The sequence below is a fragment of the Chamaea fasciata genome, unplaced genomic scaffold (genome assembly GCF_029207755.1).
Source record: "Chamaea fasciata isolate MVZ Bird 193981 ecotype frontalis unplaced genomic scaffold, bChaFas1.0.hap1 SCAF_1, whole genome shotgun sequence".
In the NCBI taxonomy this organism is placed as follows: Eukaryota; Metazoa; Chordata; class Aves; order Passeriformes; family Sylviidae; genus Chamaea; species Chamaea fasciata.
This window is the reverse complement of record NW_027094086.1, coordinates 89,359,281-89,374,976: the sequence shown is the minus strand read 5'-3', so window position 1 is coordinate 89,374,976 and position 15,696 is coordinate 89,359,281. Positions and strand designations below refer to the sequence as shown.

The window sequence follows — 15,696 nt, the reverse complement described above, 5'->3', positions numbered from 1 at the left end:
AGTTAGGAAACTTTTAGCAGAAATTCACAATTCAAGAACTTATCCTAGATAAAGATTGTAGATCAGCAAGAAGAGTGAGAAGATGATGAGGTTTCCAAGTTTCTCTCACTGTAATCTGTTGGAACATGAGTGTAGTACCTACTTCATGCTTCCCTAGACAAAGTCAAACTATCACACTGAGCAGAGCAGAGGTTAGACATTCTGCTCTTCTCTGTAATGGGATGTAGTTGGTGGAAGTGCACAGATTAGCAGACAAAGCCATGCCTAATGTTATTAGCCAAATGCTTTCACGGAGCTATGGCATTATGGAACTTCAGCAGAAATGTCTCACTGACCAAACTGATGGTCTTACTAGGTTAACAGAGAAAGAATTACTTTAATTTTCAGCCCTGCATAACAAAACATGGTAGTTTAGGCCCCAGGCATTCTAATAATAGTGTTAGCACAAAAAATGTGTGTGTAAGTATATGCTTACGTACATGTATATATATATATATGTGTATGTATATGTATATAGAAATTCCAGCTGAATTTAATTGTGCGGTGAATTGATGGTGCAGTGAATGTTCTGAAGACCACTATTATTTACTGAAATAAAGCAGTAGCAAGAATGACTGGTGTGCAATATAATCACGGGTCTTTGTTGTTTCTAGAAACCTAATGAATGAACACACAACATCCATTGGTTTCCAACATGACAGGCATATGGTGTTCATAAATAAATAAAAAGCATGATATTACAGTTACGCTGATACCACTGAGTGGCAACATTTGGTAAACTGGAAAGCTGTCTATTCTATCCTACCTCGACAGCAAAAACACAAAATCTCTGAGTAAAACCAATTAATTGTGACTGATAGCTTCTGGGGTTTCCTCCCATTAACCCGTGTTACTAGGTTCCAAATGAAACACTAGATCACTTTCTCATTTATAGCTTCAGATATATATTTTAAAACAATTAAAATTACATAGAAGGTAATTGTCAGCTACAATACCCTTCAGCAACAATACCTCCATACCTAGGAGAGATTCCCAGTGATATAAAAGACTGCAGCAAGACCTGGGTGCCTGTATTCTACTTTGATTTAAAACTGAGATCCTGAAAAGGCCAACAGAGCTACCTACAGGACCAATACTGTTTGTGGTAGTTACCAAAACATGGGTGACCCTGGTTGAATTTCCATATTTCCATGTGTTTAGGAACCTCAGTTTCACATCTCACCCAGGAATGCTCTATATAGACACTCCTCTTTCCACATGTTCTCACTTCTTGCCCAAACTATCACACTTTCACCAGTGGCATCACTCCTGCAAAATCTGCAGCATATAGGAACACATGTCTTTCTGCTGCACTTACATTGCAAAGCCACAACCAGATCCCTAGCAGTAAGTCATCAGCTGACCCATCTCCAAACACCAAAATACACCAAAATCCACCAAAATACATATTATCTCAAGCAACTGGAAAAATGACACTGGTGAAGAGTTCTAGGAATTTCCCTTCAGCACAATAAATGCTATACAGTCCATGCCTTTAAATCTTAAAATCCATTAGTCTGACTGCAAACTTAGCCAGACATCCAGCATGGCTAGGTAAACACTGTCCCATGAACTCAAGCCAACTCCAGGCTAATACTCATCTGAATTCATCCAAATTCATCAGTTTTCTGTGGTACCTACAGGTTCGGTAGCTAAACCTCGCTCTTCAAGCTTTGCAGAAACCCGGCCCTAGTACAAAGACACGAGCCCCAATCAGTCCAGAACATTTCCACAATGGGTGAATCTGAAAGAACTCCCTTCCTAGGCTGTTGGTGGTAACTTCCTTTGGATTAAGACTAGCCCAATATCTGGAGTAAACATATGGTATAGGAGAGAAGCATACAATATATTCCTGATCACTAAAGTGTTCAAATGGTCTTGAATTAATTTTCATAAGATAGAGGTCACCCTTCTCTTTGGGTAAACCTAAAGTGATGATTAAGACTGAGATATGGTTGGAAAATATTTTTATTTCTGAGGGCTGCTGAAGGAGTAGATAGCCTGGTGCTAGCAGAATCGTATCAGTCACAGTTCAGTCATAAGATCATGCATCCAAGAGCTGGAGGCCTGTGTTTGTTTTTCACAGGTTATGCCACACAAAAATAAAGTCTTGTGTTGACACTGGACTGAATGAATTAGAGGAAGTTGCAAATAATGAGGTATCACTTCTCTGGGATTTAGGTAAGGATTCCTAGGTATCATAAGGCTGGAAAATCACACCTTAGATTCTGTCAGACCACCAAAGCAGAAAAAGGTCCAATACTAGAAGGGATGTAAGGTAATACTGAGTTTTGAGGACTTATCCTTCAATAATAGGGGTTGTTTTCCTGTGATAGTATTAGTGATGCAGTTCAGTTTTTAATAGAAATAAATGGGCTAGGAAACTGTATTTATTCCTGAATTTTACTGGGATTGCCATCTTAAACTGAGGGTGCTAATACAGTAGTTGTAGCATAGCTTACAGGATATATTTTGATCTGTTAATGGCCAGTGTCACTTCTGGTTTTTACAGAAGAGGATGTATTAGCCTGTCAGAGTAGGTTGAAAACTGTACTGCAGTTACTTTGAATCAGCAGTATGAACAAGGGCTGCATGATGAACCCTACCTAAATGCAAGATGTTTATCTTTTGTTGAGACACAGTGTGGAAGGTTAGGGATTTTTTCTGAATCCTGGAAGACCTGCTGTTGCTGCTAGACCAAAAAGCTAGATTTTGGGTTTGGGTCTGTCAAAGCCATCAGTCTTCCACTTGGGCTGAAAAAGGTGAACTCCTAAATACATCTGCAAGTAGTTCTGGGGCAGCCAAATGTTTTCTTTTCTGGCCTTTATCCAGGAGTTTGTGTAATGACTGGAAAGCCAGGCTAATTCACCCTTTGTGCAGACACCACAAGTCACTCAGGAGTGCTGGGCCCAGCAAGGGAAAGGAAACATGAGGGGGTAGACTACATTTGGTTTTAGGTGAAGTTCATCTTCCAGGTCCACAGGGGTCTGAGAAGTTAAATGCACTACTAAGTGGGCTGTGTGCTGCAGGGCTCCATTGAGCACTGACACCCTTAACTGGGCTACTATTTAAGTTCAGGTCACTGGGCTAGAGTTTAAAGTTAGAATTAGCCCTGGAAACAGAAGCGGCTGGAGTGTCAGGTTTAACACAATGTTCCAGACCAACAGGAGAGTCAAGCTGGAAGACATTTGGGGACAGAGTTAGCTGACCTAACTGAATTGAGGTCAAGGTTACGGGCTGGTCATAATTTCAGTTGAAGAGCAACATTTATGTCTCCTCCTGCTGGTGTTGCTAGGTTTCAGTTGAGTTAGTCTTAACACATTAAACCAAACTTAATCTGGAGAGTCTGAAGGATCAAGTAGGGTTTAGTGACAGCATGGCTTAGCATTGTAAAGGCTATTAGAACTAGGAAAACTACTGATGAAAAATCAAATGAAGCTAAGGTTCGATATGGGCACACAGGGCCTGAGTTTAGGGCTAAGTGCTCTCATTATGGTTAATGTTTGGTACCAGAGGGGCTGAAGAACTTTGTAAAAGTCTGTCTTGCAAATGATGCATTGCTCTTTTTTTCCAAGGGAGAGAGTCTTCATAGGGAAAAGCCTAGCAGATAGAGGAAGGTGAATGCAGAAAAAGAGACACACAGTATGTATCAAGATTTTGGGACCGCAAGAGAACGGTTTAGAAGCCTACACACATATGCACATCTCTCTTCCCCAATCTTTAACCTTCCTCCCATCTTTCTGGTCTCCCTGTGAGCCTCCCTTCCTTGCCTCCCCCTCCCCCCAACTCTACAGTCCTCTGTCTCTTCATGTCACACAGACATTCCTTTCTTTATGCTTCTCTTCATCCTTCCCAGTCCCAGCATTGGGCAGAGGCAGCAAGAGAAGAGAAAAACAAGGGAAACAGTTTTACCATTTTTTTTTTCCATCTTGTAACCAAACGAATAGCAAGAACCACAACCACCACCACCACCACAACAGAAATGGATGTGTTGCAGCTCTGTAGTTTTGCTAGCCTGGAGAGAGCAGTAAGCGGAGGTTGCAGAGGTTTGACCACAAGCCTTCGGGGAGGGATCGAAGCATTTGAGCACCGCCAGCAGCCAGCGAGCCGCCTGTGCCCGCGGGCACACTGGCTGGCCGGGCACCGGTGACCCTACCGGACCCTGTCTCCTGGCACTTGCTGATTGCAGCAAATCTGCCTCGAAGGGCACCGGGCCTCCCCGAGGGGCACCTCTGAGGCCGCCCCTTTGCCTGGCGGACCCGCGGCCCGGCTGCCGCCGCACGGGGGGCATCCAGCTGTTGCCAACAGCTGCGTGTCAGACCCGGCTGCGCCGCGGCCGAGAGCGCGGTCCGCCCCGCCGCCGTCCCCGCCCCTGCGAGGAGGAGGAGGAGGAGGAGGAACCGAGAGTGCCCGACCCGGTGGCTTTTAGGGGGGAGGCCAGTCAGTTGTTAGAGCCCAGGCCCTGCACTCCTCTTCCAGCTGCTGTTTCTGCTCGTTTCCAGCGCTACGGCCGCCAGGCTGGCTGCTGCCCGGCCTCCCCTCCTCCTTGTGCCGGTACCTACCTCAAAACCGCCCGAGGCTGCGAGGCTCCGCTCTTGAAGGAGGAGGAAGCTGGGTCTGCAAAGGCAGAAGGGAATTGCATTGTAGCTGGGTGGCGGGGGGAAAACGGGGGGCGGGGGAAGAGAGGAGAAAAAAAAAAATAGAAAGGAAAAAAAGAGCGGGGCTGAGTCTGGAAGCGGGTCTCGCCGCCCAGGACCCGCACGCCCCGGCGGCCACGCGTGGGTGCAGATCGCGGCGCGGCGCGCAGGGCCGGGCGGAAGATGCACACGACGCAGAAGGACACCACTTACACCAAGATCTTCGTCGGGGGCTTGCCCTACCACACCACCGACTCCAGCCTGCGCAAGTACTTCGAGGTCTTCGGGGACATCGAGGAGGCGGTGGTCATCACCGACCGGCAGACGGGCAAGTCCCGGGGATACGGCTTTGTAAGTGCCGGGGCGCGGGGCAGGGCGGGGGGCGGCGGGGCAGGTGGGCGGCTGCGGGCGGGCATCGCGGGGAAACTTCCGCGGGGGCCGCTGTGAGAGCTCGGGGGCCGGGAGGGGCTTTTTGCTTTTCTCTTTTTTTTTTTTTTCTTCCTTTTTATTTTTCTCTCTCCCTGCTGTGGAGTTTGGATAGAGGCAGGAGGGGGTGGGGGGGAGGAATTACTGAAAAAGGAGATTGAGGGGGGGAATTGCCCAATTCCTCGCACACCGCCAGCACGCCTGTTGCTCGCTGATACGGCCGCTGCGGGGTTTATCTGCCGGTGGCGGAGCTCGGCCCGCGCCCTCCGCCCTGCGCCCGCCGCGGCTCCCGGCGCCTCGCTCCGCTCGGCGGGCCGGCCGGGACCGGGGCCGGGACCGGGATCCGGCCGGGGGCCCCTCGGCGTCTCCCGCGGGTTCGGCCGGGTCGCTGCTATGGGCGGGAGGCTTCTCCTTCCCCGCGGAAAGAGATCTAATGCGCGGCATCGCCCGTTAAGGTCACCATGGCTGACAGAGCTGCTGCTGAAAGGGCTTGTAAGGACCCCAACCCCATCATCGATGGCAGGAAAGCCAACGTGAACCTGGCGTACCTGGGTGCCAAGCCGCGGATAATGCAGCCAGGTGAGGAAGCAGCCCCGAATGGCTTTTCTCTCCGTACCTCAGGTTTCTGAAGAGAGTAAAACTTCAAAAAAAGGTAGTGCCGCCTTCCACCTTCCTGAAGTACGCACACAGTTGGGCGTGCTTTGGTTTTGATTTTTAAATGCAGCATGTAGTAACTTTCTGGCTATTTTGCACATGTGCCTTATTTAAAAAACAAAAGCGATCAGAGATAAAATATCTGGAGTTCCCCAGGAAGACTTCCACTGCTCAAACACTTCATTGGTTATTCCTGCTGCTGGGAATGTGGTGGCGCTGACCATTTACAGTATCGTTGCAGGGTAAGATTGGCCTAGGAGTGAATCGCTTCCAATGTGTGCAGTCTTATTAATACAAACAATATCTTAATGCAAACTTCTCAATCAGATGGCAGCTATTAGGCAGATTTTAAAATGAAATGGCTCTTCCTAAGACCACATCTGAGACAATCTGATGTCCTAGCCACTTCCCGGAATGCTGCTTTGCAGCAAGAGTGACCGTGGAGTGTGTGCACATTTGTGCTTTAAAGGAGCCCATTCTGAGTTTCCCTGTGTTTAGCCTGATGAACACTCGTGCGAGTAATTAATTGCCTGTCAAGGAAAGACAGGGTTTATGCTTAGGTGTTTGGAGAACAGAAATGAAGTTGGGGTTTGACCCCCTGTGCTAAGTCCTCATGAGTAGAGGTGACTTAAATTTTAAGTCTGTAGAAATTACACAAATACACTGATGAATGGAAAGTACTATCCAGTCATTCAGATGCTAAAGTTAGGGATCCAAATGGAGAACCAGGTAAAATGTGAATGAAGACCCTGTACTTGTTTAGAAAAAGTCACTTTCTTAAACATCTCTAGGGAAGTGTGTGCTTTACTAGTTTAAGTTCTGTGTGTGTGTATAGACTGATATATTTTGCTCTCTAATTTTTGGTTCTACAGCCTTTCAGATGTTGTTACTGCAGGCTATTAGTGAAGGCTCTTACTCTGTAATTTTTTTTTTGTGTGTGTGTGTGTGTAGCATAAATAAGTGGCCAAATACACCCATACAGAGAATGTGATGTGTTTTTGTTGGTAGGTTTTGCCTTTGGTGTCCAGCAGCTTCATCCAGCTCTCATACAGAGACCTTTCGGGTAAGTCTCAACGGGACCTCAAACAGGGGAGGAAAAAAATCTTTTTAAAAAAAAAAAAAAAAAAAGGAAAGAAAAAGTATGATTGTTGAAGGCTTCTTGCAGTAGCATCCTTAAAGCTGGCCAGCAATGCTGAAGCTCTCAGATTTATAAATGTATACCCATAAATGCGCTCACCTTGTCGGTCATGTTCTAAATGCCGCAGCTGAGTCAAGGTGTGTGGGACGTGGCCCTTCCGACTTAAGCAGTCCAGTCCCACATGACTCTATGATAAAACAAGGAGGTATGACTTGATGCAAGATTGCTGTGCCCCATTTCTCTTTTTTCAGCTTGACTCAATGTTATTTATCTCTTTCTAATCTGACAGGGATCGTTTACAGTTAAGATAACTGATCAGAAGGATATGATGATAAGAGGTGGAATAGTTCTGTTTGGAATTAAACTCTGTAACCAGTAGACTCAAACACAAACAAGCTAAAATGGTGATTAACGATGCATGTATGTTTTTTCATATAGTCAATAGACCTCCGTGTGCTTTTTTTTTATTTATTACAGTAATGAAGTGGTGTTGATAGCTAAACTGTGTGCTTTTATTTAATTGAAAGAGCTGTAGTGAAAGTTTTTTTGGGGGGGGTCTTTTTAATTTTGGTTTTGTTGTTGAGGAGTGACTTTGCCATGGGGAGCAAAGGGCCTTTTTTTTTTCCTTGCTTTCAAGCTGAGGCCTGTGACTTTTTTAACCATATTTTGTAGTGAGTGCTAAATTGTGTGACTTCTTGATTTTCAAATAAATCAACATATTGCTTGCATGTTCATAATTTTTGGGGGGGTTTGTTCTTGGGAAGGGTGTGGAGCTCCTTATTAACGATGTGCGTCCATTTGGGCTTTCTAATTTGAGGGGATTTTTTCTTCAATCTGTCTTTAATATGCAGTGCCTTTCTCCTGAATTTGAGTATAAACTATTGCTAAGTGGATCTAACTCTTGCTTTTTATAGTCTTATCATTAGGAGGTGAAGTCTGCTTTGAGCTTTCCATAGTGTCACTTCACTAATGCACACTGACTGAGAAATTCATTGCAAAATAGTGCATTTTGCTAATTAATGCATAAGCTAACAGTAAAGTAGGGAAAATGTGTCACAAATGTATTTGTTTATTTGATTAGAATAGCTTTAGACTATCATACTTACCTGTTATTAAGCAACAATAACCTCTCAGTAATTTGATTTGTCAGAATGGAGGGAAACAGTTCCTATCCTGAAAACCACAGGAAAAGGTTTTTCTTAGAAACTTCATGTAATTTTAAAAGAGCGTGTTGATTTTTCTGAGAGTGGGAAGGCTGTAAAAAACTTTGGTTTTTTGGGGATTTTTTTTGGTTTTTTTTGGGTTTTTTTACCTTGTTATGATTATCCTCTACTGTATTTTGCTTGCTTCTTTGAAGTGTGAGATGACAGTGTGTATGCAGTGATCAGTTTATGATGCCTGCACTAAGGTAGGCAGGAGGCGGAACACCTCATCTCCAGAGCTGTTAAAACACTTGTTGAAAAGGGAAATACTGAATTGTGCAGGGATCAGCTGTGGAGAGACTGAGTATTTGCTGAGCACAACAGAAAAGAAGGACCTGTGGAAGTTCCTTGCTTAAAGGACTGTGCAAATGTAGGAATATTTCTTGCTTTCCTTACCCAAAGCCAACAATAGATGACATAAACCATGTTTTGGTCAGGGATATCATTCCAGCAAGCTGAATAAGGTTGGATTTCTAATACATTGCACATAAATCTGAAGGAATGTTGGTTGCAGAGTCATATATATATGAAATTGGTATTTTTTCACCCTTGGCTGTTGTATTTCTTTTACTATGTGTAAACAACGGAGATTACTAATCCTCCTTCTTCCTCCTCAAAATTTCTAGCAACCTGTACCTTTATCTAAAGTATGTAGTTCAGATTAAGGAGAACAGCATTCATTAGGATGAATGAACATCTTCATTCACCTCATTGACAGTAAGAGGGGATGTTTCAGTGCTTATTTGAATCTCCTTCTGTTGAAGAGTTCACTTTTGCAGTGTGGATTGCACTGAAATACATAGTCACCCTAAAGCCTTGGTTCTTCCTGTGCAGTTGCACTTTGGAAGTACACTTCCCTAATATGCTGTGTTAAACAGGCTGTAAGTGGTGATTCACTACCAATACTCAGCTAATCCACACACAATAGCTTCAAATGTTTTGTGGTTGAGTTTTGGGTTTTTTCCCTAACAGTGCAAATTAGTGAGGTGCTGCCATATTTTGGTATGGTCAGCTGTGTTTTAGAATCACAAAGTCATAGGATGGCCTGGGTTGGAAGGGACCTTAAATATCATGTTTTTCCAACCCCTGCCACGGACAAAGACACCTTTCCCTAGACCATGTTGCTCAGAGCACCATCCAGCCTGGCCTTGAACGCTTTCAGAGACTGGACATCCACAACATAAGGTTTCACATCTATCAAATAATAAACTTAAAATAATTTGATTATGTTATATTACTTTTACTGAGAAGATGCAGAAGTTCAATATTCTGACTTAAGTACAACTGTTGCGGTGGAGGGAGACAGAAACTAGATTAGCTTCAATGCATGATGCATTTAAAATGCAGAGAAGTTTTTTATTCAGTGCTGCTGAATAACATTTCTTCCTGCTTTTTACATTCAGCATCTCTCTTACTGTTGGTGTGTTCCATAGTCCTGTTTGATCACAGGACTGGTTATTTATACAGCTTTACTTTCAGGATTGTTTATTAAAATACTATCTCTGAATTCAACAGGAATTTATGGAGGGGGAAGATGACTTTGCTTCCCAAGACAGATTTTCTTGTTTTGCTAATGTAATTTTTACTTTAATATTGATGGGAAAATTTGGGGTTATTCAGACATATTGGTGTAGGATTTAACTGGTATGGAGAGTTTTTTCTTTATTTTCTGTCTAAAACCTGTACTGTGATCAAAATGAAAACACACCCACTGTTTTCAGTAAGACCAGAGTTAAATCCAAAGTTATTAAGCCCATTATCAAATGGTTAGCTGATACGACATGCTTGATATCTTCCAAGAGTTACGCAAATCTGCCTTTCTTAGGAGAGAAGGAAAAGCCCCCTCTTGAGTTTGTGATCAAAAGATCTGTATAATACTATACTACAGATAGATAGTCTGAAAAGAGGGAATGAAGCTGGAACAGTCAGAAGTTAGCCTGCTGTTATGTCCTCTTAGTGGTTGTCAGATAAAAGGAAACACAGTAAGGGTCTTTTACGTTTAATGTTTATGTAACCTATTTCTGTTAAAAGAAGAGCTGTTCATTGGTGAAAATCTAGTCTTTAATTATGCTTACAAAAGCAAACGATGCCACGCAAGGACCAACACAAAACATTTTGTTTAAATATCTACTTCTGTGAGAATGTAATGCTGAGAGTTAAAGATGCATTACTCCTGCTGAATTTCTGTATGCCACAGCTCTCTGCATTAGTCTGAAAAGTTTGCTTTCCTTTGAAATTATTGTTCACTTTATTGTTGCCTATAGGATTATTTTTGAGGTCTTTAGTTAAACATAAATCTTCTGTTAAAACAACAAAGAAAGTCTTAAGGCACGTGGCAGGGATGTAGATCATTGGATTTTGAGTATCTCAAAGCTACAGTTATTGCTGAAGTTAAATACGGCTTCTATTTTCCTTTATTGCAAAAGCATTAAACAGTAAATACACATTCCAAAATAAGAACTATTGCCAGGAAAGAGAGCTTAAATCCTATGCATTTCTCACACTATCACTCTGAAAAGTAAAACAGCAGTTTTTATTTAAAAATAGGGATACTAAGGATTTCTAGTGTAGCTGGAAATTGCTTTTTCAGCTTTTGACCTGGCAGAGCATGAATAGCAGTTGGGTTCTGAATGGCTGAGATCTTCATGTCCTGGCCTCTGCAGTAGGTAGAAATTTACTTTGGCCATATAAAGCCATTTTACTTGACTGAAAACAGTTGTAGCATGACAGATGATCAAAAATAGCCCCACTGCAGCTTATGCTGTCAATCATCATGTGTTAAATGGCATGGTGGAGAGGAGCCTGCACAGGGTTTATGTTTACTGTAGGGTAAGATGTGGCAAACAGATAATGTTTCATAACTTCACCACCTGTTCGTTTTTTTGGCTTAAATAAACCAAGACAGAAGAGCTTAAGTGGAAGCACATGTATCTTTCTGTCTTGTTCAAGGATATGGCCGAGTGTTCAAGTGTCTTCAGAAAATCTTAGTTAGTCAGTTCAAGACAACACAAGCGGCCTGATAAGCTTGCTTACTGTCTCTTCTGTTAGAATTACTCTCTTCCATAAGCGCTGAATGTAAAAATTCCTTTGATGTGGTGTTAAATGGACTCTTCATGATGCAAAAGAGGCTGTTTGTGACTTCAAATTTGTTTTTATACCTCCTTCCTTAAATGCTTAAGAAACATGGTGTTATGTTTGTTAGAATTGTACTTGGTGGTGACCAATACAAAATGCTTGCTTGTGCTCATCCATATAGAGAGCTCAGGTAATGATGTGTATTTAAATGCACAGAGCCAGCTTAAGTATGCTTCAAATGCACTTCTGGCTAATCACTTCATAAATTAGGTGAGTGTTAAAAACCCAACTTACGGTTTCGTTTTATGTTTTCTTTCCCTTCCCAATCCCTCCCTACTTGTCACTTTTTTTTTCTTTTTTTTCTTTTTTTTTCTTTTTTTTTTTCAGTTCTCCTTCCCACAATAGGAAATTAATTTCATTGACATGTTGGGTTTTTATGATTGTGGTGTTCATGTCTCAAACATGGCAACTGAACATTTCTCTATGCTAATACTCCTATTCAAGCAACTGAGCTCTTTTTTCTGAAAAAGGAAACTGAGCTGCTTTAAAGTCTATCACTTATTTTAAACTATGTTTTGCTATGATTCTAGCTGACAGTGTCCCTTCTGATTGCAAATGTTTCCTTGTTGACCACTTAAGTACATCTTAAAGGTATTTTAAAAATTAAACAAACAAACAAAAAAAAAAAACCCCAACAATCCCTTTCCATGAAATCTTGAATTTGGAGAATAGGGACACTTTTTACCACTACAGTTTTCATTTGTGCTTAAACTGTGTTCAAAGGTTGGTGCAGTCTTTAGAGGTGTCTGTAAAGGTAAAGAGAGTTCAGTATGAAATAGTAGTGAATCTACACAAGAAGTTTTTCATGAATTTATAGAGATTCACTAGCTGGGAAGGAGTTGCATATATGTAGGACTTCTCTTTGAAAATCCAGATGCAAGACAGGGTTATGAATGTAAAATGAGAATTATACAGAATATTTTTTATTTAATCATATTATATGATAAAATCCAACCATGAGATTAACATGTATGTACACTTGTGTACTAAGATAATGATATGATCGGTTTTTTTAAAAAAAAGGGCTAAGTAAACAAGCCAAGAAAGCAAATTATTTGACCTGGACAAGATGGGAAAGTGTTTACTCATCTATTCAGAATGGTTATTTCTTAAACTGTAAATTTGTGGATTTTTTGCTTTTGTTAAGCACCAGATCTATTTAGACTTATTCTTATGCCCACCTCCCAAAAAACTCTATGCTGTATGTCTTGCATAGAAATAAACAGCTGGCACAAAACAGGACATCAGTGACCTGATAATCAAACAGGTTTGACCCTTGTGTCCTTACGAACTTTTATAAAAGTGTGATGCACATGTACTTAGGAGTCACTGTTATGGATTTTAATAGCATCTATGTAGCTTCCCCTCAATGGCCTCTTGTGACGGAGTGAGCTGCACTATCGTTCGTTTGGAAAGTGTGATTCTTGCTGTGTTTACCACACTTGTGAACTCTATTTAAACTCCTTTGTCGCCTGTGTTGGTTTTTTTCTTATTTTTAATAAGGGTGACTGAGGTTGCAGAGAAATTAATGTGTGCTGAGTCTGCATAGCAACTTAAGTAGGGTTGCCACAATATGCTCTTAACATGCCTCCCTGGGAAGACTTGACACGAAGTCAGGGTTCAACCATTTTGTTCCCTTATTGGCCGTTGTCAAACTCACTATAGTGATGCTGTCAAACTGCTCAGTTACTAATAATAAAAGTATTGCAGGAAGTAATTTTACTAAGAGTTGAGTAGTTAAGAGACAAGAGGGGTAATAAAAATGACTTAGAGGTGATTTGAAAAACAAGTACTACAGTTTTCCAGATGGAATAATCAAGCTTAGTCCTTCAGAGTTGTCTTCTAACAGACATCAGTAATGCTGGTCCTTCAAAAGATTTGAATGGCATTAAAGATATCATCCTCAGGGAACACCAAACACCCTGACTTAACTCAGCTACAACGCTGTGCTTTGGAGCGATGCATCTCTTCGGGCCAGTGAGCTGATAATTGGTCCATTGAGTCAAGTTATTGTGGCAACCCTATGCACATAACAACAACTAAATTGAGTTTGTTTTAGTTCGGAGTATGGATATGACACTTAGGCGCTGACTCGCATACCGACTCTAACTCCCTCTCCCATCTTTCAACAGGATACCCGCTCACTATGTCTATCCACAGGCTTTTGTGCAGCCCGGAGTGGTAATTCCCCACGTGCAGCCCGCGGCAGCCGCTGCTTCCACCACGCCCTACATCGACTACACTGGAGCGGCGTACGCGCAGTACTCGGCGGCGGCGGCCGCCTACGAGCAGTACCCGTACGCTGCCTCGCCGGCCGCTGCCGGCTACGTGGCAGCCGGGGGCTACGGCTACGCCGTGCAGCAGCCCCTCACCGCAGCAGCGCCCGGCACGGCCGCGGCGGCGGCGGCAGCATTCGGCCAGTACCAGCCCCAACAGCTGCAGGCAGACCGCATGCAATAGCAGACGGACTCCTGAAGGAAGCTCGCGCGCTCTCTTCCTCTCCTCGGCCTTCCAGTATACGTAGTTAACAGAGACAATTTGTAGTAACTAAGGAGCTTTAAGGAAAGCGATGCTATTGCGAAACTAAAGATTTTTATTCCGCTGTCTTCATACAGTATGCATCCAAATCGTGTTGTTAGAGGGGAAGGGTAGTGCGGCATGTCTAGTTTCAAGTATCAAGCCAGAAGAAAATGGGGGGAAAAATACTGTACTCTCATGAAAGAGTGGCAGGAGTAGCAATGGGACTTCATATTTTCAAACAAACAAAAAGAACCAAAAAAAGCAAAGATGTACTTTCAGTATCAGGGAAGCAAAACTGCCTTTTATAAGTAAGAAAATGGTATCTGAAAAGTTTGAACCAGGGAAAAAACTTGAGTCAGCAATATGTAACGTTCATCCATTTTAAGAGGAAACGAGCTTAAAGCACTGATTGTCCTTTCTAGCTTTCAGAAGTTGTCTTTGTGAGACAGGACCTTGTCACTGTCTCACTGATGGGCACCGAGCAACCCAAGGAAGATGGCCGGCTAGTAAGATGGCGGACAGGCACCAAAGTTATTTTCTTCTCTGTCCTCTGGATGAGTGGAACTATGGAGCAAGTGATGTGGAAGTAAGGGGTGCAACAGCTGTAGAGACAATCAATAACACAGACAGTTCTGGACAGAACACATCACTCATGCTCATGTGATGAGCTTGTCACATCGTAATCCCTCGCCCCATCCCGTTTCACTTTTGGGAAACTTTAACTGCTGGTGTCAGCTATTCTGATTCTAAAATAGGATCAGCCCTTTACTACAACAGCCTTCTCTTTCTATTTATTGCATCTATTCATAACTTGTGAATAAAGGTAGGAAAAAGCCTAAAGAATTAAAGCCTTTTAAGAACTGTTTTAAGGGAATTTTCTTTTCTGAAACCATTTGTACAATTTTAATATCTATTTCAGGATTATATTTAAAATATTTATTAGCAAACATACAGTACACAAGGCAACTTTTTGTTACCAAGACTGCAGTTCTTGAAGGGTTAATGGTATGTGATTTATACTGTGCCTTAATTGTTATGCTATTTAAAAAGAAATATTTATTTTGAAAGTTTTACTATGCTGCGCTCTAAAGAAAGCGACTTTAGATGTGACACTGTAAAATTATGTATTCATCTCATGCTATAAATTATTTAGTAGGCTTAGATGTAGCATATTAAATATTAACCTAATTAACTAAGGATGTTGACTTGGATTTATTTAAATTCAGTATGTGCACTGTATGAGGGTACTCTTAAATTAACACTTTTTTAGGTTTTTTCATAAAACATTGCTAGTTCATTCTTTTTCCCTCTACTACGTACTCATGTAGACCTCTCAAATACATTAGTGCCGTTTTCTCACTCATCTGTATGTAGACTGACTATTTTTCCCTTTGCTAGAAAATGCTGCTTTACATTGTCCTGTGAAACTACAATACTTGCAATTTTTATTCTTGACCGAAATGGAATTTAATATTTTACACTGTATTGGATTTTTTTATACTTGAACAATTTCATACAAGGGAAGACAGGATAGCATTTTTATGGACTTTATTCAATGTCACTGGATTTATTTGAAGTATTCTGAATACTAGCCAGTGTTACAATGTAGACGTGACTCTCCTGTGCATATTATTTATTCAGTATGTATATTGCTTTACAACATTTCAGATCTCTTAATCTATTCACTCGTATTAAAACAATTAAAAAAAAATGTTGTCTTATCCTGTCTAGTGTTGTTCTTGCACAAATTGTCTTAGATCTTGTTTAGTTAAAACTAGAGGGGCAACCTTTTCTGTTTTTTTCCTGGTCTGTGAAGTGAATGGCAGCATATACGCTGACTTCAAATACACAGTTTGATGGGAAATGTATTACATGGAGGAAATTCTGTTCAGGAGATGGAGAAGATCCATTTTGAGGTTTATCATAAAGTAATTTGAATGGAAGG

The 15,696-nt window shown here is 41.9% G+C and overlaps 1 protein-coding gene across 1 annotated transcript; it reads left to right on the top strand.

Moving 5' to 3' along the window:
• The first annotated feature begins 4,441 nt into the window (after positions 1-4,441).
• Positions 4,442-15,465, top strand: RBM24 (RNA binding motif protein 24). Its single transcript, XM_066188640.1, has 4 exons — positions 4,442-5,027; positions 5,558-5,681; positions 6,765-6,819; positions 13,364-15,465. Exons 1-4 carry the CDS (start codon positions 4,860-4,862, stop codon positions 13,689-13,691), a joined length of 675 nt encoding a protein of 224 aa, XP_066044737.1. The 5' UTR covers positions 4,442-4,859; the 3' UTR covers positions 13,692-15,465.
• Positions 15,466-15,696: the final 231 nt, after the last annotated feature.